Here is a 21,925-nt window from a genome sequence, read left to right as displayed (position 1 = left end):
AGATCCAGTGAGGATTCACTTACCAGTTCCGTGTTAACAGACGCCGAAGCACATAGAAGGAGAGACGAAGCAGGTTTTGGAGACGGGAGGAGTGAGAGAGTGCCTTTTGTTTCAAAAAGAGAGATCGATTTATAAATTTTGAAACCAACAAGGGTTTTTAGAGAGAGAATAAGTAATTATTAAATAATAAATAAATAAAAAGAAGAGAGAGAGTGATATAAGGTGTTGCCGCGAAACTTGAACAGCCAATAAGAACTCCCCCTATTCGTCATTTCTTCTATTTTGTTTCTTGTGCAATATCAAATACGAAGCCCAATTTCAAATTTATGACATAAAGGCCCATCTTTAATGTTCAATACCCAACCTGAAGTTAGAGAGAACGTGGCTCCGCCACCCTTTGACCATGTGGCTCCGCCACTGTGTGAAACCAAAAACCTCTGTGAAGAAGAGAATGTGTGGTGGGCTATAATATATATATAAGGTTGAAGGAATGAGTCAATATTGGTTTATGTGGACTAAGTCTATGGAAAATGGCACAAAGTACAAACCATGGACCATACAGAAGTTGAAAGATTTTGATCAAATAAGCTCCATATGACTTGACGCAAGACTTGCAAAAGTCTAATAAAATCTTGACTTTTTTTTATGAGAATCATAACTTGTTACTTACCACACAAAACGCAAACAAACCAAAAAAAATGGCAATGATGATTCCAAGCCAATCTTATAGCTATTCTAGTATTGTAACTTCCTTGTATTATTTCCTCTTCTTGATTTCCTTCGTTCTTCATACTCTTGCTTTTCCTACGTTCCATCATTGCCATCCCAGCCAGAGAGATGCTCTTCTCGAGTTCAAAAACGAGTTTCATGTAGATGCAGCGTCGCATTCATGGAACAAGAGTAGAGATTGCTGTTCTTGGAAAGGTATCACGTGCGATGCTAAATCTGGAAAGGTGATTTCACTTTACCTTGATACCATCTCTTTAAACAACTCTTTGAAACCAAATAGTGGTCTCTTCAAACTTCATCATCTTGATAGCCTATCCCTTAGAAACTGTAGTCTCCATGGAGAGATTCCTTCTTCATTAGGGAACTTTTTACAACTCACACTTCTTGACCTTTCCCATAATAATTTATTAGGTCAAATTCCACTTTCAATAGGGAACCTTTCTAGTCTCATAGTTCTTGATCTTTGGGGTAACAATTTAGTAGGTCAAGTTCCAGTTTCACTAGGAAACCTAACCCAACTAAGATACTTGATCCTCTCCCACAACAAACTAAGTGGCAATATTCCTGTTTCATTTGCCAATTTAACAAAGCTATGTGAACTATATCTTCAAAACAATTCCTTGGGCTCCACGCTTCCTGACATGAGTGGATTACACAATTTAGAGTACTTTGATGTGAGTGAAAACTCATTTACTGGACCTTTTCCCACATCTTTATTCACAGTTCCTTCTTTAATATCTGTTAACTTGGAGAGAAACCAATTTAAAGGAGCTATCAAGTTTAGGAATGTGTCTTCATCATCTAGGTTTCAGTTTCTAAACTTTGCTCAAAACAACTTAGATGGTCCAATCCCTGAACTGATATCTCAATACCATAACCTAGAAGAGTTACATCTTAGTTACAACAATCTCAATGGGTCAATACCAAAGTCTCTATCAAAGCTATTCAAACTAGAATACTTTTGCCTTACCAACAACAACATGGAAGGGGAGGTACCGAGTTGGATACGGAGATTGACTATGGTGGCACTTGCAAGCAACTCTTTCAACAGTTTTGGAACATCATCACAAGTTCTAGATAAAACACAAGTCAAGTGGATGGATCTCAGCTCAAATGCTCTCCAAGGACCGTTGCCTCGTTGGATCTGCAAGCTTACATCAATAGAGATCTTGATCTTGTCCAACAATCTACTCAACGGCTCGATCCCTCCATGTTTAAAAAACTCCATAACTTCTCTTACAGATTTGGTTCTACGTAACAATAGCTTCAGTGGGACACTTCCAGATATATTTAATAACGCCACCAAGTTAATATCACTTGACGTCAGCCGCAACCAGCTAGAAGGAGAGCTTCCAAAGTCCTTGATCCATTGCACTCGTCTTCAGCTTCTGAACGTGAGAAGCAACAGAATCAAAGACACGTTTCCATTTTGGCTAGGATCTTTGCCGTCATTACATGTCCTCATCCTCAGATCAAACAAGTTTCACGGACCGCACGTGTCTGCAAAGTTCCAAAGCTTAAGAGTCATCGACGTCTCGCATAATGACTTCACTGGAGCGTTACCAACTTTCTACTTCTCCGAGTGGCTTGAGATGACCACGGTGGGGGTTGAAGACGACAGCTTCATGATCTCTGACGTTCCTTACATGGGGAAGGTGCTGAACGCTACCGCCTCGTACATTAGCTCGATGGAGATAGTTAATAAAGGAGTGGAGATGGAGTTTAAGAGGATCAACCAAGACTACAAGACCGTAGACTTCTCTGGAAACAGTTTCTGTGGGAACATCCCTGAGTCTATTGGACTGTTGAAGGAGCTGCGTCATCTCAACTTGTCGGGAAACGCGTTCACAGGCAACATACCACAGTCTTTGGGAGATTTGACAAAGCTCGAGTCGTTAGACTTGTCCAAGAATCAGTTGTCTGGTCAAATCCCTCAAAATCTTGGTAGTCTTTCGTTTATGTCGACAATGAACTTCTCTCATAATCTTCTTGAAGGACCGGTGCCGAGAAGCACACAGTTTCATGGCCAGAGTTGCTCTTCGTTCATGGACAACCTTAAACTATACGGTCTTGAAGACATATGTGGAGAAACTCACATGAAGAATCCTGTATTAGAAGTGCCAGCAGAGAAGGAAGAGCAAGTGGTTAACTGGATAGCAGCGGTAATAGCTTATGGACCTGGTGTTTTCTGTGGATTTGTGATTGGACATATCTTGACTTCACGCAAACATAAAATTGTAGTAACCAAAAGTGTTTGTTAAAGACCTTCTCTTGTAGTTGTCTTACATGTACTGTCAAATTACGTTCACAAGCAGAGGCTATATATGATGTTATATCTGAACTGTTTCCTGTTATGGTAATGAAGGTTACTACAGCCTACAGAGCTTGGAACTGTTTTTTGGACAAAGTGCTATGGCCAATATTCCGGTAAATTTTTCGAGCAATTTGATTGTCGAAATGACCGGATTGTGGAATCGTAGGATTCATTGTTATGAGCACTATGGTATAGTGTAATCATATATCAAAAACGAAGTTCGTTTGAATGAGAAATGAAAGTCTAAAATAGATTATTTGTAAAATATCTATATTAGAATTGTGAGGTAAGAAACCTCTTGTGTTTAAAATGGAGAAGTTATAACAAAGTTATAAAAAAAAACTTTGTAAACACTTTGATGTGTTAAGTAAAGAGATGCTTGGGCTGGACTGAGATTTATTTGCTTAGCCCAAAGTCTATTGCTAATTATCTTACAAATAATAAAGCAAAAGATCTCTTTGTCTCTCGTCTTTGACTAACGTCTTTGACCAATAATGAATTTGATTTTGGATTCAATGCTGTAACATATGGAGAATCAATACAGCCCATGATTTCATAATCATGATAGAATCAAAATTAAAATCTCCATTTAGTGCTTTGTGATGCACGTTATTTTATGAGGCTATATAAAGCCATGCTCTTCTCATTCTATAAACACATCCAATACAAACAAAACCACTTTCTCCTACTTCTTTTTGTTTTGTGTCTGAGAGTATAACATAGAAATAGGTTCGACAGGCTTTGGTTCTCAAGTGCTGTGAGACTGAAGATATAGGCAGTTGTATCCTGGGATTCTTAAACGTATCAAACCGGCACACTACGGGCGTTTAAAGGATTAAGGAAAGAGATCTAATCTCGACTCTGCTTCAACCTAGTTCTTTTCCAACTTTGGTATTATATTATTATATTTTTTATTCATGTTATTTGTAAATTTTTTGCTTTACATATCAAATTTGCCTATCTAGTATATTTGGTGCCTACACAGAGCTTATAAGAATCCAATTCCAGAGGGTATAAAATTTTATTTTGGTAGCCGAAGATAAATGAAAAGAGGCTTATTGTCTAAAAACACCATAAACAAGTTTTTATGAACAAAATAACACACAACGAATAAAATGACCAAAATAAATTTTATTAAAATAAAAAAAACTAGTTACCATTAACAAATAATACATTTAACAAAATTAAATATTTTAACAATTATTGTTTTAAAAAATTATATTCTAAATTCTAAATCTTAAACCTTAATCTTCAAACCTTAAACCTTTTTGTCAAAAAAAACTAAACCCTAAAGTTTACATTAGTTAACCCAAAGATATATGTAAACTTATTTTTATCATTTTCCTATGTTGTGTTATTTTATGATAAAAACTATATTTCAATTTTATTTCAGTAGCTGAAGACCCTCTAAACGAGACAGAGGGTTATTGTGTCGTCTCTTTCTCTTTATGATCCCCGCTTGATATCTTGGACATGTGTCTGGTCATCAGTTAACGCCTCTAAAAGTCTCAAAACTCTTCCGAGGAAAGAGAAGGGTAAAAGAGACGCAATGGAATGCTTCCGTGTATCCCCTCCGATTCCAAAACTCTCTTTCTTCTCCAACTCAAGAAACTCAACTTCTCAACGATTCATCATCCCCAGTTGCAGAGAGAGAAGAAACAGAGATGAACCACTCTCCACCTCTTCACCATACTCCATACTCGGCGTGGAGCCAAACTGCTCATCTCTCGAGCTAAAAGCAGCTTTTCGCGCCAAAGTATGAATCCAAGATTCAAATCTCTTTGCTTTTCCTTTTTTCATGTGTTGACTTACTTTGAGCTTTTGTAAAAGGTGAAACAGTACCATCCTGATGTAAACAGAGAAGGAAGCAGCTCTGATGTTATGATCCGTCGCATAATCCAAGCTTACGAGTTACTAACAAACACTAGCAGAGCAGAGATCATTGAAGGGTACACACTCACTCATTCATAATACACTTTCTCTTAATACAAAAAAAAAAACAGAATAAACCAAGTAATGTGTTTTTTTTCCTGTACTAGAGAATGTTTGGACCCTTTTGATAATCCAGAGTGTGAGGCACTTGATGTGTTTGTGAACGAGGTCCTCTGCTTCGGAAAAAGTACAGAACTTTCCTGTGGATTGAGCTCTTTTTTTTTTTTGCTCTGTTTCTTCTTGAACATGTGTTTCTGTCTTATTGTAGGATGTTCGTACCCATGTTTTAAGACAGCATCTCATGTCTTTTCATGTGATTCAACTGGAACAGCTAGAGCAATGTCTCAAGGTGTGTATCCTTCTTTTGTTTCCTTTGTATTCGCCTTCTACTTATAGCTTCTAATAGTGTATATGTGACCAGGGCGTGGAGAAGATTACCGGGTACAATCTGCAGTTAACCAGTGTCCTAGAAGTTGCATACATTATGTCACACCTTCTCAGAGAATTATTCTAGAAGAGTTACTAGACAGGTATCTGATTCATTCTCTCTATCGTCCCTCTTGAGATATTCTATGTGCTTGTGAATGTTCACTAACAAAGTCACATATCGTTCATATTTCCACAGTGTTTTGGACAAACCTTATGATTGTTCTGCGGAGGCAGAGTTGCTCTATGCTCTTATAGTCAAAGCTCAGTTTGAGAACAACCGGTACAGGAAACCAAAGAAGAAACAACCTGAATCTTCAAGCAAACATGTAGACTGGCTCTGAAGCTAGAGTCAATCCGAATTAGTAATTATATCTTCTTTAGCAAAATGCATTCTTGACATGAATGAATCTGTAACAGCTCCTTCCAACTGGAAAATGAAAACAAAAGCTATCAAAATTTGTATACAATAAGAAGTGTTACCGATACTCTCTCACTGAAAAGCTGAAATCTATACCTACATGTTGCCCAGGCACAGGCCCAATATGTCGCTTTAATTTTAGACCTAAGTCTTGTAAAGTGAAAGTTATATATACATCAGCTATATGCTGATACTGTAGTTATAGCCACTAAATTATTTGGCCTTTTTAAAGTAGCCGTTACGTGTAAAATAGACCGTTGAACCAAAATTAAATTAAATAATAAAAGTAAACGAAAGATCCGTTACGAAAGTAAACTCTTTTATCCGCTCTCCTCTCTCTCATTTCCCGTGTCTGTTTGACTTTACGTTCCGACAATCACCAGTATCAGACAGAAGCAGAGTTCGAAGCTGAGAGATTCTTTTTCCTGTCTGAATGTTAAAAAAGTCTAGAGAGAGAGAGAGAGAGAGAGAGAGAGATAGACAGATCTGGGTTTCTAGAAGCCAAAGAGAGAATTCAAGTCAAAGAGTATAGGAAGATGGTTGCAAGAACCCCACAAAAGCAGAGGAGAGTGGCGATGGTGGCGCTTCCTCCTCTCAACTCAGAACTTCTCAAGGAAACAATCAACAAGGTATCTTCTTCATCTTGGTCCAGTTAAATAGACATGATTAGAATAAAGTTTAAGACTTTGTCCCCTTTTAATTTAATTCTTACCAAATTTTGCAAACGCTCCTTCCCATTATAGCTTGAAACTTTACTTAATTAGTACACTAATTGAAACCACTGCTAATAAAATTGTCTGTGGGCCCCAAGTTATATCTTTTAACTGATTATAAGTAGTGTGTTTTCAGTTGAATTGATTTGCTGTATTGCAAAATGATCTTATGTTAGTTTCCATTGATCAGATCTTGTTGGTCCATTTTCTCTATTAATAACATTGGAGGCCTATTTGGCTGATCTTGTCAATTTTGGTGAATGATATGGTGAAAGGTTGATAAATGTATGGAAAGACTGCAAGAGCTGCAGTACACAATAGCAGGAGGAACCAAAGTTGTCTCTGGTGTGAACCTTAGCCCTAGAAGCACTAGAATTTATTTGAAGACTAGCCTTAGATGCAAGCAAGAAACCTTAAGGTAAACATCCAGAAAAAGAAAAAAAAAACTCAAACCCTTTTTACTTTTTATAGAAACATCTATGTTGATCCAAACACAGAAACTTCATTTATCTCCCTTATTATTCATTTTTGTTGTAGGATCAAGAATGCTACTAACAAGAAATCTCCATTAGGAAAGTTTCCAGCTTCCTCACCAGGTAAAATCTCTATTCCCTCTCTCACACACACATTCATTAGGCAAAGATACTTGTGTGTGTTGGAGAATTTTGATTAAAAGATGCTTCAGTACCAAGGTCACAATTATTGTAATAAATGATTTTTTCTGAATTATTTTAGTATTCATTAAAAAAAAAGAATTTTGATTAAACTTCTCTTATTTGATGGATTCTTGGATCTAAAGTTTCTGTATTTCAGTAATGTATAATCTATTTGCCAATGCAGGAGACTGGAGGAAAATGTCACTACCTGCAATGCTACTAGGAGAGACCGTAAACGAAATCTTACAAGCCTCACAGGTCACTAGAGACATTGTAGACGCCCTTGCACCAAGGAAGAGTAGAAAGTCAGAAGAAGACGGTTGCCCTAAGACACCTGAGACTCAACAGAAATCACTGGAACCGAACCCTAAAACTGTCAACAGTAATATCAAAGCGAGAAGGAAGAAAGAGAAGCAGAACAAACGTTCAGAACCAACTTCTCCTGCTTCTATACACAAGGCTCGTTCAAGAATTGTGTTCAAGATCGTGTCTCCACAGACAAAAGCAGAGAAGAAGGCTCAAATAAAAGGGGATGGTGAGAATAGTTTTAGGCATTTGGCGAATAGGGTTTCGCCAAAGCACAAACCTTGGGTTAAAAAGGCGGTTCTTTTCCCTAACCCTCTGTTTATTTCTGGTTCATCTACGCAACAAGCTAAGTTCAGTAGAACTATGTCTCCGGTCATAGCCAGAAGCAATAAAGAGACGCCACACAAGTTCTTGATCAGGTCTCCTACTTCCACATCAGCATCAAAGTTTCAGGTTAAGATCAAGAGCCCACCTAAAGTCTCGGTTTCTCCTAACAGAAGCAGAAGTAACTTGGCTTGCAAGTCACCGACAAGAAGTTTAACCTTGGAAAAGAAGTCTCCGAGGCTATCTACAGCTGCAAAGCTCAGGAGATCATTTACTCCTACGAGAAATGGAAGTAACGTGGCTCGCAAGTCGTCTATTTCTCCAAAAAGAGTCACGCTTCAAGCATTTATATCTCCATCAAGATATGGTGGTAACGTGGGCAAGAAGTCACCAAAGCCTTCGATTTCTCCGACTAGGGTGGGCAAGAAGACGCAGAAGCTATCAACTGCGGCAAAGCTCAAGAGGTCATTTTCGCCATCAAGACTGGCGATGAGGCTGGTGTCTCCAATGAAGAGCAGGAAAAGTGTTGGGAAGTGTGATGATCATGATGAGATGGGGATGATGGTGAGCGGCTTGAAACAGCGTCCTGTTATAGTTCCTAAGAGGTTCTCGATGGGGAGAATCTAATAAGAGAGAGACTTTGTAATGAAATAAGATACCTTTTTAGTACAAATAAACTTTTTTTCTTTTATCAGTTGATCAAATAGCAAGTTGAAGACTTTTATATCTTTTATCAGATGATTAAATAGTAAGTATTGAAGATAGAAGACCTCTAATAAGAGTTTTAGAGTGTGATTGGTTACATAGGGGATTAAAAGTGGGGAAAATAAAGTAGAAATATAAGGTATGAAAATTAATAAATCTAGAGTGAACTTTTTCATTTCATAAAAGGTTAAGAGAAGATTTACTCTATTCTTTACTGTTTTTCTCACATTTTCGAGTAAATGAACTGAAACAATTTTAATTTTATTGACTGAAATCAGAATAAATGAGATGACATAAAATAAATTTTAAAACTATTTTATTTTATTCTAAATATGTCATACAGTCACACCCTTAGTGTATGAAGTATAGACTCGTGAAAACATAAAATCAATCAAGTGTGTGGTATTAAAAAAAAAGAACAAAAAAGCTTGCATTAATATAATTATTATTGCTTAATCACTATGTTTAATAATATAATTCTATCACAAGTTGGGAAAATGTTGAACTAACTTTCCATGCAACTTTGTCTAAAGTTTGGCTACCAATTAGGCAATTGCTTCATTTTGCTTTTTTAAGTTATCACTTCTCGGTTTATCTCTTGCCTTTTTCATGACACATAAAAGCAATGAAGATGAAATTTGATTAATACTTTCATCCTTATTTTCAATTTGGTATGTTCTTCCTTCTTTAAATAACTTTAGGTCTCTAATTGTGTAAACATGCCTCTTGGAGTTTCTTGCAAGTTCAAATGTCCCAAACAAAATGATTTTGTTCAGATAGATTCAGTCTCCTAGTGAGAAAATAAGAAAGCAAACCTTAACATATATTTGGGTCAAGCATTACTACTATGTACGTATGCATGTTTCAACTTGAGTTTTAGGATTCAGACGTAGATTGACCACATGGTTCTATAAACCAGGCTGTGATTAATCCTCCAAAACAAAACAATCACGGGTCCCACTCCCACAAAAAAAAAAACCTACATACACAATAATACACACGTAACTTTCTCTCAAAGCAAAGAATCTAAAGCTGCAAAACTTTTAAAAGAAAGCATTCAACTTTGCTTCTCCCACTCCACTTACATTCCCTGTGCTTCCTCAAGCCAAGAACAACCATAGAGGTTTTCAAAAGCATTCTCAGTTTCGGTTTCAACACAAAAATGGAAACTTCTAGCAACTCCACCAACTCATCGCTCTTTCAATGGTTAGGTCTTATAGAAGACTACGACCAGCCTTCTACTTCCACCCTTCCTCGTGTCATCACCCTTCTCGCCTCAGTTCTTACGAAGATGATTCAAAAGAACGAAAAGCCATTCCACACAAGACGCAACAAGTTCAGTTTATTCAATATGTAGAAATGAAATTTCTCTATCCTCTCCGATCTCTCATGTTTGAATCTCCTTTGCGATCAACAGGGACGAAGAGATAACTATGTTCCATGGCTCAAGATCACCCTCCATGAACATCCAACGTTACACAGAGAGAGTCCACAGGTACGCTCGGTGTAGCCCTGCGTGCTTCGTTGCAGCCTTTGTTTACATCATTAGGTATCTAGAAATACCAGTGGCTACAAGCACGACTCGTCGTCTCACATCACTTAACGTTCATCGCCTTCTCATCACCAGTCTCTTGGTCGCAGCAAAATTCTTGGATCGCAAGTTAGTATCTTCTTAACTAGACCTAAAATTTTCCTAGTCTATTTGCTTATAATTCAAGCTTGTTATCTTGTTTTTTTATGGAGTTTAGGTGTTATAATAATGCTTATTATGCGAAAATTGGAGGAGTTAGCACTGAAGAGATGAATAGGCTGGAGAGAACGTTCTTGTTCGATCTTGATTTCAGATTAAATATTACAGCGGAGATGTTTGAGAAACACTGTCTCATGTTGCAGAGACAAACGGTGCCTTGTGGTTCAAGAAGACTTAGAACCGCTCTTGAAGAGATGACTTGTGGTTGCCAAGCGATCTAACAAAGCCCATAAGATTTGCTTAGTTCTTCTTTTCTTCTGTACTACGTTTTTAAACTGATGTATTTTCTCATGATTATTTGAAGAAATAGATCAATGTAAACTAGTTAAGTTTGGAATCAAAACATATCTTTTCTTGTTATCGATCCATTGAGAAACATGGCGATAAAAAAATTAAACTTGGGCTACTAAATGTTGGTCTGAGTCATATCCTTCTATTTATTGTTGGGCCAAACCTGACCCAAAGATCATTAGCAAATGCTATTATTGTATAACGGATATATGAATAAGAATATTGCAGCTAACAACACATTTTGCATAACTACAAAAATTATTTTTATACTATATAATAAAGCTTCTTCCACGGTATTGCTCTTGCGTTTATGACGGCTACGGGTGGGGACTACCGCCTAGTACGCATATGAACACGGTGGATAAATGTAATGCGGCGTGACACATTCGAAAACAATGATAGTTTCAGGACGTTAACTATAAGCTCGTAAATTTAAACAGAACGCGTGACATTAGAAAAGTATATATTCCACCAAACTCTAACCATATTACTTAAATATTAAATTCATCCTTTTGCCTATCTTTATAGTTTATTCACAAGATTTGTCGTTTAAAACTTTCGCTTTTTTTGCACTTTTCTCCGTGATTCTGCTCTGTTCTGTTCAAGAACCTTCCTCATCTCCCTTTTTTTTTAAACATCCCTTGAAACCTCAGTTTGCATATTCTTCTTGTCAGTGGCTACGATTGGCTGGATTCTATTTACCTGACATTTTTCTAATTAGCCTTTTTGGATTCTCTCTTTGCTTTGCTTCAAAGCGTTCTCCCAAAAACACCATACTAATCCGTGATTAGAGCGATTTATCGTCATTTTGTTTTAATATTCAGGGGTTATTATTTGTCTCTTAATCACGATGCTGGCAGATTAGGCAAAACAAAAATCAGAAATTAAAAGTAAGGTAGGTCAAAATTCTTCCTCTCGTCTAGGGTTTTATTCCTTCTGATTATTAGCCTATTTAGACCTAGAAAAGATTCGATTTTTATTTAATCCCGATCATTATGAGATTCAAAATCGATCATGCATGTTAATATGTTATGTTCTGGAACCGACCCAGATTTTGAATAAAGTTTCAATATTTAGGGTTCTTATCTCTTCAATGCATACTCTGTTTAAAGCTCTGTTTTTGATTCTTGTAGGTTTCTAACCAAGATTTTGATGTTGGAGAAGAAGCTGAATCTGAAGTGATTAACAATGAATTCTCAGTTTAGTTCCAAGAATCTAAGACTCTTTTCAAAATCCATCACTTGCAAATGCCTTGTTCTTGTTGGCATTGCTCTGTTCTACAGAGCTCTGTTTCTCTCTTACTCTCCCAGTAGCTTCTTGTTTCGAGCCCGTTACATGTCAGACTCCTCCTCCTCAACAGCTGGAGTCAGAACCCACAAGTTCCTCGAGGTTCCTCAGATCGTATGGGGACTGAACAACCAGAAGATAGCTTTCGCAAGAGCCTGCTTGACCGCAAGAACAATGAACAGAACGCTTCTAATGCCTAGTCTAAGCGCTTCCTTGTTCTACAAGGAAGTAGACAAGCTCCGTCCCATCCCCTTCGATAAAGTCTTCCAGTTCGAAAGATTCAACTCTCTCTGCAAAGGGTTCGTGCAGCTCGCTCAGTTCTCTGACGTTAGGAACAGAACACATTCGTTTGATCTAGAGAAAGGTAGCGGAAGGAGATGGACGGTGGAGAGAGACTTGCAACAGCTGAAACAGTCCGCAACTAATGAGTTTGAAGTGGTCCGAGTCATAGGGAAGAACCCGTTCTTGTGGCATGATCACTGGCCTGTTAAGGACTATGCAAAGGTCTTTGAGTGTATGGTTGTGGTCGATGAGATCTCGAGAGAAGCAGATAAAGTGGTGAAGAGAATCAGACAAGGAGGGGGAGATAATAGAATCAGGACGGGTCTTGTCCCTTTTGTGGCGGTTCACATGAGGATAGAGATAGATTGGATGATACATTGTAAGAAGCTAGAGCAAAGGCTAAAGGTTTCAGATATTTGTAGTAGTAAAAGAGAGATAATGGAGAGGGTAGGGAACATATCTGGTTTAAAGAGTCCCACAGTTCTTTACCTAGCGGTAGCTGATAGTCTCTTAGATGAAAAAGACAAAGAATCATCGGTCTTAACCGGTTGGAGAGACGGTTTAGTACCTTATGAGAAGAAGAAGCTTGGGGTTAAAGAGGAGGTTTATGGGAAATATTCTTATTTGATACAATCTGCTATAGATTATGAGGTGTGTTTAAGAGCAGATGTGTTTGTTGGTAATAGCTTTTCGACTTTCTCTAGTCTCATTGTTCTTGAGAGGACTCAGAAGATGAGAAGGTTAGGGTTTACTAGTGCTTGTGAAGATGGTGAGAACGAGTGGAGATCATATGCATATAATCTTGCTGGAGGATCAAAGGGAGTTCCAAGGAGATGGATGACTAATATGACTCATTCTAGCTTGGAAGCTATTAGCTATGGCTCTAGTTCTGTTTCTTGTTCAAGTGAGTGAAGTTGTGAAACTTTAGAGTTAGGTTTTGGTCTTTTTATACAATTCTTTTTTTTTTTGTGGTACAAAGTTGTGTAGTTACGTCTTAGATCTTTCCTTCATTTTGTTCTTTAATTCTGACTTCTACTGGTAATAATTGAGAGTAAACAAAATGAAATTTATAGAAAACAATCCTTTAATTCTTAAACAAGGCATCCATGAACAAATAACTTAAACACACAATCTCTCCAATACAGTTTTGAATCTTTCTTTAGCAGCTGTCCAACTATGAATCCATACATATTATGATGAAATACAGAAGCATTTGACCCAACATTCTGGAATCCAAGAATTGATTAGCTTGAGGACCCTTTTCCTCTTTGATTCTATCTTTGGAATACACAAATGAGGATGCTCAGCCGCTGTTAGTATCTTGTGAAACAAGTTATCAAAATTTCCAAGTTTGGAACTGATTGGTATTGGAGCTTCAATCCCTATATCTTGTGTAGCCTGCAAGATCTCATTTACATGAAAACATTATTATTACATAATCTTTTGATGATTATTAATCAATAAGAAAGATCAGTACTTACCCTAGTGGATTCTTGAATTGCCATTGGGAATGAACCAAGATCCATTTTAGCTGCAACCATTAGACAAGGAAACACAAACCCTGCATCTTCACTAATTGTTGCAACCTCAGAAACCATATAAATGGCTCTCTTCCAAGAAGACTCATCAGAAGAATCATAAACAAACACTGCTACATCACAAGAAGCCAATGCTTCATCTGATAATAGGAATCCTTCTTTTTGATATTGAATCTCCTTCATCACCAGAGTTTTCTTTGTACCTCCAGTTATACCAGAGTTCCCAACCATATTAACAGCATAACGCTCCTCACCTAATCCATCTCTATTGTCATCATCATATGGCCTAAGATCATATACAACCAGACATAAATTTTATGTTATGTAAAATCAATTTTCTTGACCTGAGTTTTAAAACAAACAAACCTTCCAATAAATCCATTGAGCAGTGCAGACTTTCCAGCATTCTTAGGTCCAAAGACAAAACACTGAACAACTTTTCTTACAGAGATTTGCTCCTTGCGGTCTAGCTCTCTCCTCCTAGTAACATGAACTGCTGAAGATGGATCATCAGGGTGACAAATGCAAATGAAATATTCAAGACTCCTAGCCGGATCTAGTAGTGTCATCAATGACCACTGCAAAGATAGAAATAGTTATAAGGATTTAGGTCAAATTGTAAACATTTGATATGGGATCTTCTTGAAACCGTTCTTGATTACCAGTGAGAGGAAAGCTTCAAGTGATAATCCTCCATTGCTAGTTTTCTCTGTAGCATCCTTATAAGGAGCTCCATTCCAAGGACTGTTATTAATGAATCATATCAATGGAGTTACACATAAGTAGATACAAGGACTACATTATATTCAAAATTTGCGCTCTTTTTGAAAGTGAAAAAGTTACCTTTCAGGTGCAGTTTCAAAGAGAGATTCCATCATTTGAGGTCCCAAGTTATCGAAACGGTGATAGGCTCTCTTTAAGGATCCAATAGCTTGATCTGTCAGCTCAACACTCTGCACAAAAGCCAAATCAGAACAGCAGCAAATAATCACAATAGAGTGTTATATTTCTGAAGATGTTTACCTGATCAGGCATGCGTTTGAATGATGAATAAGGAATCATCTCATGTACAAGTCTTAAATCATTGTTATATCCTAATTTCCTAAGAATAGTCCATAACGTTCTGAGTTTTCTATCGTTGATAAGCTTTGTGATTAGAACCAAGAAGCCATCTATTGTGAGTCCGTTTTCTTTGACTCCTAGTGGACACAGTTCTTGAACAGATTTTATTAATTCTCTACTACGAGAAGGCATCACTGGTATACCGAAACTACGAACATTCATATCGCTTAACCCGTCATCACTGAGAATGTAATCATTGTTACGCGCATAGAGTTCAAATATACGTTTTAAGGCAGCAACACAGCGAGGCTTCAGTGAATTGGTTACTCGATCATACACTGGTCCTATTGGGTACATAGCCGATATTTGCGCTTGCACAAAAACCGCTTGAGCCTGCACAAAAATCAGTTTGGTCGTTTTCATACATGAAGTATAGTAAAAGGTTGAAATGCTTTAAAGTGTTAAGATCTCACTCACAAGCCAACTGATATCAGATAGCCACGGAGCAGACCACTCAATGCATATCTCTATCTCTTGACATTGTTGCCTTATAGGTAATGTTATTTCTTCAATGTTGACCGGATTATGTTCGTTTTTGATAACACTATAACATGCTACTACAATAGGGACTCTCACCTATGTAATAGAAAGGTCAGAAGACAAACATTTAATAAGAAAAATTACAAAATTGATTGATGAAGAGATAAAAAAAGAATGAAACTAAACCTTTAGTTGTCGGAACAGAGGAAGCCAATATTCACTTAAACGGTCCAAAGTCTCTTGTCTATCTATTGCAAACGTCAGAACTATTGCATCTGCTTCCTTGACTTCCCTAATGACATCTCTCTTGTCTTCTGGTCTGCAATGTTATTAACAAAGACATCAATAGAATAAAAACCATTATATTTAAATATAAACCTATCCACAGAATATTATATTATATACATCCCTTAATGATCCCTTAATGATGTCAATATATGCACAAATCATAATTAACATTTACCTTGAAGAAGTGTCGATAAGGGTAACCGGAACATCTTCAGAGCAATATTCAGAAGGTAGTTTTGTATAAGGTAACAGAGAAGGGATGTTAGGTTCAGGATAGTAATGATCAGTTACTGCAGCCATGATCAAACTTGTTTTCCTAGTTTCTTTCTCACCAACCACAACGATTCGTACAGGTTTTGTCGAGCCATTTGAGTCTCCCAAACCAAAACCAAAACCACTCGTCATCTTATGCTGCAAACAAACATCAAAATAATTTTAAGGATAAACATATACATGTCTTGTAAGATGACATCTGAGAAGATCTATGGCCTTAGAGGCTTAAGAATCAAGTCTTAAGGGCATTGTATGTTGAAAAGGACAAGACTTTTTCACAACCCACAAGATGAAATTACTGAAACAGAGATAGACTAGATGATCCATCATAAAGATGCACACTTTCAGAACCAAACTCATCATCTGATTTTGCAAACAAACATCAAAACACTTTTCGGAATAAGACTGAACTATGGCCTAGAGGTTTAAGAATCAAGTCTTAATGGCGTTGTATGTTGAAAAGGAGAAGACTTTTATACAACCCATAAGATCAAATTATTGGTTTAGAGTCAAAAACAGAGAGAGGGTGGATGATCCATGCATACTTTTCAGAATGATTCAGAGGCTCAAAAGCAGTAAGAGATTTTACCTTGAAGGTCAAAATGCAAATAAAGACGAGATATATGGTAACTAAGCTTATGAAAGATGAGAATTCAAAGTAGCATTTTCATCTCTATTTATATTACTGGTCGATTCCAAGTAGCATATCCAGTAACTTAAGCCAAGTGTCACGTCTTAGTGTGATATTTGCGTTTGTGTGAAAGGATCAACGGATGAGATTGAATATCTTGACATTGATACAATTGGTCTTCTTGTTTCTGTTATCTTGTTACCTTTTTGGGTGTTCAAAGCTTTTAATTACTTGCATTAATTTGAATACCCTATTGTTGAATAGAAAATCCTTTCCTTGTTAACATTTAAACAATTCAAGCATTCGTGTTGAATAGAACATAACATTATTACAGTTTAACCGTGCATCATGCTATTTTCATTACATTTTGACTATATAACAATTAATTAGAAAACGCGTGTGATCTTTATCATATACTTTCCACTTAACGCAATTAAATTTGTTACCAAAAATAATTTTCTAAATCAATTACCAAATAATCATAAATTCATAATCATCTAATTAAAACATTTCTATTAACCAGATAAATATGATAATTTCTGTTTTTTTTTTCTAAATTAAATTCGAGAAAAGGTGTATAAACATCAAGTGGCACGAAACCTTCTAAATGAGAAAGAAGGTTACCCTCTGTTACAAAGGCGAGTTACTCCTGAGAGACGACGAACGTGAGATCGACAAGGAGAGCAAGATGATGACCGGCGGGAACTACACGACGATCGACAGCCAGAAAGTCTCTGGATCTGTACCTGTAAGTTCACTCCTCCGATTCGATTGTTATACATGACTATCATCTACGTCTGTACTTCCTCCGATCTGATCTAGTTTGTGTTGATCGTAGTCCGTTCCAGATCCAGGCCATACCACCGTCAAATTCGCAGGTAGAACATTCGATTTTGATTGTAGAGCGGTTAGGTTTGAACGAATTGATTTGGAATTGAGCCTAAAGAAGAAAGCAATTTGCTATGTATTCTTGAAAGAATCTAGGTTTAGCTGGAATCTTAATGTATTTCCCTTTTAAGGTTAAGCTTTTGATTGAAGGATGATGCATTGTTTGTGTTGCAGAATCAAATCTTCAAACCTTTCCTCCATCTCAGGGCAAGATCTCTGGTGGCAGTAATCCCCCTCGTGATGCTGACGGTACGTGATTGATTCTATATAGGTTAAGATGTGGAAACGTCGTATGATTGAGACTTGAACACTGGTGCAGATACATTTTCTGGACCTGGTAACGGTACTAGTAGTACAGATGAACCTCAGTCTGGTGGATGGCTCCATAAGTTCACTGTTGGTGCTTACAAGCCGTTCTTCGATGTCGACACTTCGGATGTTGTGGACAGACTCAAGGAATCTCTCTTCCCGTTCCGCGGAACGTTTACAGAGAAGACTGCTGATAAGCCTGACTTGTAAGTTGTAAGAGTTGTATAGTCTTTTTTTTTTTTTTTGAGTTCTCCCTATGTATGTAACCCGGGTTGATTTGTGTGTTTTGTTAGGTATGGTCCGTTCTGGATATGCACGACTTTGATATTCGTGGCGGCGTCTATCGGCACGTTTGTCACGTACGTAGCGCATAAATGGAAGAAACAAGAGTGGAACTATGATATCAATCTGGTGACGTGGTCCGCTGGTGTTTTCTATGGCTATGTCACGCTTGTTCCTCTCGCGTTATATGTGGTTCTCAAGTACTTCTCTGCACCTTCGGGGCTTGTACAGCTCTTCTGTCTCTATGGCTATTCCCTGTTCATCTTCATCCCTGCATTGGTACCAATACTTCTCCTTCTAAATAGAAATCAAAACATCTGAATATGATGAATGAGACTTTGACACCTTTTTTTATTTATCGGTGTGTGTTTAACTGCAGTGCCTCTCGGTGGTGCCAGTGGAGATCTTCAGATGGGTCATTGCGGGTGTAGCAGGGTTCATGTCTGCAACATTTGTGGCTCTGAACCTCAAAGCGCATATCAACTCGGCTGGGGAGAGGTCGATCCTGATAATCACAAGCATCTTTCTTTTGCAGCTGGGGCTTGCGGTTGTGCTGAAGCTCTATCTGTTCACAGTCACCGTATGATTATTCGTAAAGGTCTTTTAGAAAATTTGTTTTTATAAACTAAAGGTTACGTGTTCTTTGATAATATCTATAGATTCATCCATAAACGTTCTCTCAGATTTACTAAATTTTTTGTACTGTATTAAGAAACTCGCATTTGTTTACATAGAAATCAAACATGGCCATTTATTTAGACTCTAACAAACAATAAACCCATAAACTAGTAAGACGCTCATTAATAGAAGGAAAAAAAAAGGGGTTTAGTGATTTAAATCTTCAATTATGTTTAGATCGGATGGAAAACTCCCAATTAAAATTTTATGTTTTTAAACTTTTAACTATTAAACTGTTAATAATTTCTAAACTGAGATCCATTAAATTAAAACGCGATGTTTCGTATAATTACAAAAAACGATACAAATCTCAAGTTAAAGAGTTTTCTGTGGGTGAATCAGGAAAGCAATAGCTAATCCCTTCATTCACTAGTTTGACCTTCGGATAAATATTTCATATATGACCGAAACAATAGCTAATCCTCAAAGGTTTTTATCATCCACACCATTTCAACTCAGCACGGATCTTTACAGATCAAATTTTATAGGATTTGTTATGAAAGTTAGTAGCATAATATAACAAGTTGACCTGCTCTTGTACCTACTATTAGAGGAGGGAGCTGCATAATCCATCATTTTCACACAAAGAAAAACAAAGCTAACTAAATATCTTACTTTGTAACCATCTTTTACCAAACTCGAGATATTATAAACATCATGCCACCAAAAAAGAAATTATTCATATCCTAGGCAGAGTTAGAAAATAAAACGACAGCTCCAAAGAAGAAAATAACACAAGACTCCTAAGATAAAACATATTCATATCAGGTTTGTCTACTTAACATAACCAAAGATCACATGATACTACAACCAGCTGGATTCTCATCGCTGAACATATCAGTATAAGGACCCGAGTGTGGAGGCGGCATTGGCGGTGGATGAGCATAATTCACTGCTGGATATGGCCGAGCATACATCATCGGATGGTACATGTCTCCACCGTGACCACCACCATATCCTCCATGAGCTGCAGCAGCTTGTTGTTGTTGTTGCTGCTGCTGGTGCATCATCATTTGCATGTACTGTTGTTGGTTCATTTGATGATTTGCCTGAGGTGGTTGTGGATAATATCCTCCTCCTCCACTCATCGGCAAACCTTGTACCGCCGGGTAGGAGCCGCCGCCTTGATGTCCCATTTGACCACCTTGACCCATCATCCCCATTGGACCACCTTGTCCCATCATACCCATGGGACCTCCTGAACCCATTGGACCACCCATCCCCTTAGCACTATGATTATGATTCCCCTTGTTACCTCCTCCTGCTTTGTTGTGTCTGATGAGCTCTTCAATATCATGGGCCCCATGGGCTCCTCCTTTCGATTTACCTCCTCCCTTTTTAGGCCCACTATCATAATGATGAACACCACCTCCTCCCCCACCACCAGAGGATTTTACCTTATCACCCCCACCACCACCACCTTCTTTCTTACCACCTCCTTTCTTCTCATCTCCTTTTCCACTTTTAACATTTTTGAAAAACCCTAGAAGGCCACCACCACCACTTTTGGCTTCTGTTTTTCCCGTTTTGCCCCCACCTCCTTTTTTATCTTTTCCTTCTTTCTTACCTTTCTCTCCTCCTTTCTTTCCCTCTTTTCCCATTTTACCCTCACCCATTCCCTTCATTTGCACCGGAATCTCAAACCCACCACCTCCTCCGCCTCCTTTCTTCCCCGCTCCTCCACCACCACCACCGGCTTTGAACCCATTCATCATCATCATAATCTCATTAGGCCCCTTAGGCCCACCACCATGCTGACCCATTTGTGGCATCCTGTTAGGCATCATCATCGTCTTATTTGGAGGCATGTGATGATTACCTCCTCCTGCTCCATGACCATGTCCTCCCATTTCATCATCCTCATCGAACTCATCGTCATCATAATCATCTTCACTGAACTCATCATCATAATCATCATCACTAAACTCATCATCTTCTTCCGCAAACTTAACAGACTTCTTCTGATCCTTAGACGCCACAGGAGGCATCATCATCTTCATATCCTTCCCACCACCACCACCACCACCTTGAGCAGCCTTCATCATCATCATCTGTTGAATCTGCTGAGGAGTCAACTGCATTGGTTGACCACCGTTACCTTTCCCCTTTACTTGGTTGCTCTCTTTTCCACCTTTGCCCTTACCGTTTCCACTCATACTGAGATTACCACACTGCCCATTCAGATTAGCAAACCCTTTTCCTCCTCCTCCGCCGCCACCACCGCCTATGATCTCGGCGTGTTTCCCTGACTTGCTCAGCTTCTTAACGAGAAGAGCAGGGTCAACGTTCCCTGTGACAGTGACTTTCCCCTGTTCCACATCTGCTTTTACAGAGTACACTCCTGATAATCAAAAACCAAAACCATTTCAGATTCTTCCCCAATGCTTAAAATCTCAAAGCTTTGAACTTTATAAAGTAAAGTAGAAACAGAGTACCACCAGAAGATAAAATCTCAAAACTTTGAACTTTATAAAGTAACATAGAAACAGAGTACCACCAAAACATAAAATCTCAAAACTGTGAACTTTATAAAGTAACATAGAAACAGAGTACAATCAGAAGATAAATCTTGAAACTTTGGACTCTGTGGTCGAATTTAAAACAGAGTACCACCAGAAGATAAATCTCAAAACTTTGGACTCTATGTTTTATAAAACAGAGTAAAATTTTCATGTGAGAGAGGAGAGCAACGAGGGGAACTCAATAAATCATAGATCTATTTGTTTTCAGAGAAGAAAGAGCACAAACCTTCGATTTTCTGCAGCTGTTTCTTCACTTTATGCTTACATCCTTCACAGTGTACGTTCACTTTCAGAACACAAGTCTGCCAAAAAAAAACCACAGTAAACAGAATTAGCACACACACACACATAATCTTGAAGAGAGAGAAAAGAATAGAAGGAGACGTGTACCTGAAGCTTCATAACATCTTGTTTATTCATAACTTCTCTTAGATTTGTGGGTTTTTACAGACAAAACTATGGTTAGAGAGAGAGAGAGAGAGAGAGAGAGAGAGAGAGTTTCTGTCTGAAACTCTTATTTTGAAGAGAAGAGGGTAGTAGATAATAGATTATAAGAAGGGGGTATGCTGTGTAATAAAGGCGGTTGTTGTTGCTCAAGGACAGAGACAGAGAAAGAGACAGAGAGAGATTAAAAACACACTGAACACTTGTGTCTTGTTTAATATCTCTGTTTCAGGGTTTCTTATTTTCTACGCCTGTAAAAGAGAGCGGTGGTGGCACAAGAAGCAAGGATATCTTTCATTTTGATTTTGCAAATAATCTTTTTTAATTGTCATTA

The 21,925-nt window shown here is 37.8% G+C and overlaps 8 protein-coding genes across 9 annotated transcripts; 6 read left to right on the top strand and 2 right to left on the bottom strand.

Moving 5' to 3' along the window:
- The first annotated feature begins 46 nt into the window (after positions 1–46).
- On the top strand, positions 47–3,070 carry LOC106436004 (receptor-like protein 31). The gene has a single exon (XM_013876951.3). The coding sequence runs from the start codon at positions 699–701 to the stop codon at positions 2,988–2,990; it is 2,292 nt and encodes a 763-aa protein (XP_013732405.3). The 5' UTR covers positions 47–698; the 3' UTR covers positions 2,991–3,070.
- A 1,446-nt stretch (positions 3,071–4,516) lies between these two features.
- Positions 4,517–5,891, top strand: LOC106435998 (chaperone protein dnaJ C76, chloroplastic). The gene is made up of 6 exons (XM_013876945.3): positions 4,517–4,799; positions 4,874–4,992; positions 5,083–5,162; positions 5,244–5,324; positions 5,397–5,505; positions 5,601–5,891. The coding sequence occupies exons 1-6, from the start codon at positions 4,593–4,595 to the stop codon at positions 5,743–5,745; spliced, it is 741 nt and encodes a 246-aa protein (XP_013732399.2). The 5' UTR covers positions 4,517–4,592; the 3' UTR covers positions 5,746–5,891.
- A 226-nt stretch (positions 5,892–6,117) lies between these two features.
- LOC106435749 (microtubule-binding protein TANGLED-like) lies at positions 6,118–8,592 on the top strand. The gene is made up of 4 exons (XM_013876673.3): positions 6,118–6,451; positions 6,811–6,953; positions 7,073–7,131; positions 7,376–8,592. The coding sequence occupies exons 1-4, from the start codon at positions 6,359–6,361 to the stop codon at positions 8,446–8,448; spliced, it is 1,368 nt and encodes a 455-aa protein (XP_013732127.2). The 5' UTR covers positions 6,118–6,358; the 3' UTR covers positions 8,449–8,592.
- A 1,008-nt stretch (positions 8,593–9,600) lies between these two features.
- On the top strand, positions 9,601–10,636 carry LOC106435750 (cyclin-P3-1-like). Its single transcript, XM_013876674.3, has 3 exons — positions 9,601–9,861; positions 9,944–10,186; positions 10,275–10,636. The coding sequence occupies exons 1-3, from the start codon at positions 9,689–9,691 to the stop codon at positions 10,495–10,497; spliced, it is 639 nt and encodes a 212-aa protein (XP_013732128.2). The 5' UTR covers positions 9,601–9,688; the 3' UTR covers positions 10,498–10,636.
- A 580-nt stretch (positions 10,637–11,216) lies between these two features.
- On the top strand, positions 11,217–13,232 carry LOC125590468 (O-fucosyltransferase 23-like). Its single transcript, XM_048764049.1, has 2 exons — positions 11,217–11,462; positions 11,701–13,232. Exon 2 carries the CDS (start codon positions 11,756–11,758, stop codon positions 13,046–13,048), a length of 1,293 nt encoding a protein of 430 aa, XP_048620006.1. The 5' UTR covers positions 11,217–11,462; positions 11,701–11,755; the 3' UTR covers positions 13,049–13,232.
- Positions 13,233–13,302: 70 nt separating this feature from the next.
- Positions 13,303–16,100, bottom strand: LOC106435753 (mitochondrial Rho GTPase 3). Of its 2 annotated transcripts, none has more exons than XM_048764020.1 (9): positions 15,740–16,100; positions 15,463–15,595; positions 15,214–15,372; positions 14,698–15,129; positions 14,518–14,627; positions 14,337–14,418; positions 14,041–14,252; positions 13,618–13,960; positions 13,303–13,534 (listed from the first exon to the last, which is right to left on the bottom strand). In XM_048764020.1, exons 1-9 carry the CDS (start codon positions 15,967–15,969, stop codon positions 13,328–13,330), a joined length of 1,908 nt encoding a protein of 635 aa, XP_048619977.1. In that variant the 5' UTR covers positions 15,970–16,100; the 3' UTR covers positions 13,303–13,327. The 2 variants fall into 2 exon arrangements, with proteins under 2 accessions (XP_048619977.1, XP_048619960.1); XM_048764003.1 differs by having other exon boundaries at positions 14,698–15,187; positions 15,248–15,372.
- Positions 16,101–17,040: 940 nt separating this feature from the next.
- On the top strand, positions 17,041–18,701 carry LOC125590384 (protein YIPF1 homolog). Its single transcript, XM_048763944.1, has 6 exons — positions 17,041–17,216; positions 17,307–17,346; positions 17,531–17,605; positions 17,676–17,871; positions 17,959–18,226; positions 18,327–18,701. Exons 1-6 carry the CDS (start codon positions 17,076–17,078, stop codon positions 18,531–18,533), a joined length of 927 nt encoding a protein of 308 aa, XP_048619901.1. The 5' UTR covers positions 17,041–17,075; the 3' UTR covers positions 18,534–18,701.
- Positions 18,702–19,283: 582 nt separating this feature from the next.
- On the bottom strand, positions 19,284–21,806 carry LOC106435755 (heavy metal-associated isoprenylated plant protein 34-like). The gene is made up of 3 exons (XM_013876684.3): positions 21,538–21,806; positions 21,374–21,449; positions 19,284–20,966 (listed from the first exon to the last, which is right to left on the bottom strand). The coding sequence occupies exons 1-3, from the start codon at positions 21,565–21,567 to the stop codon at positions 19,420–19,422; spliced, it is 1,653 nt and encodes a 550-aa protein (XP_013732138.2). The 5' UTR covers positions 21,568–21,806; the 3' UTR covers positions 19,284–19,419.
- Between the last annotated feature and the right edge of the window lie 119 nt (positions 21,807–21,925).

The sequence above is a fragment of the Brassica napus genome, chromosome A1 (genome assembly GCF_020379485.1).
Source record: "Brassica napus cultivar Da-Ae chromosome A1, Da-Ae, whole genome shotgun sequence".
Classification (NCBI taxonomy): domain Eukaryota; kingdom Viridiplantae; phylum Streptophyta; class Magnoliopsida; order Brassicales; family Brassicaceae; genus Brassica; species Brassica napus.
Note: the sequence above shows the minus strand (reverse complement) of the source record. Positions and strands in the feature narration are given on the sequence as shown.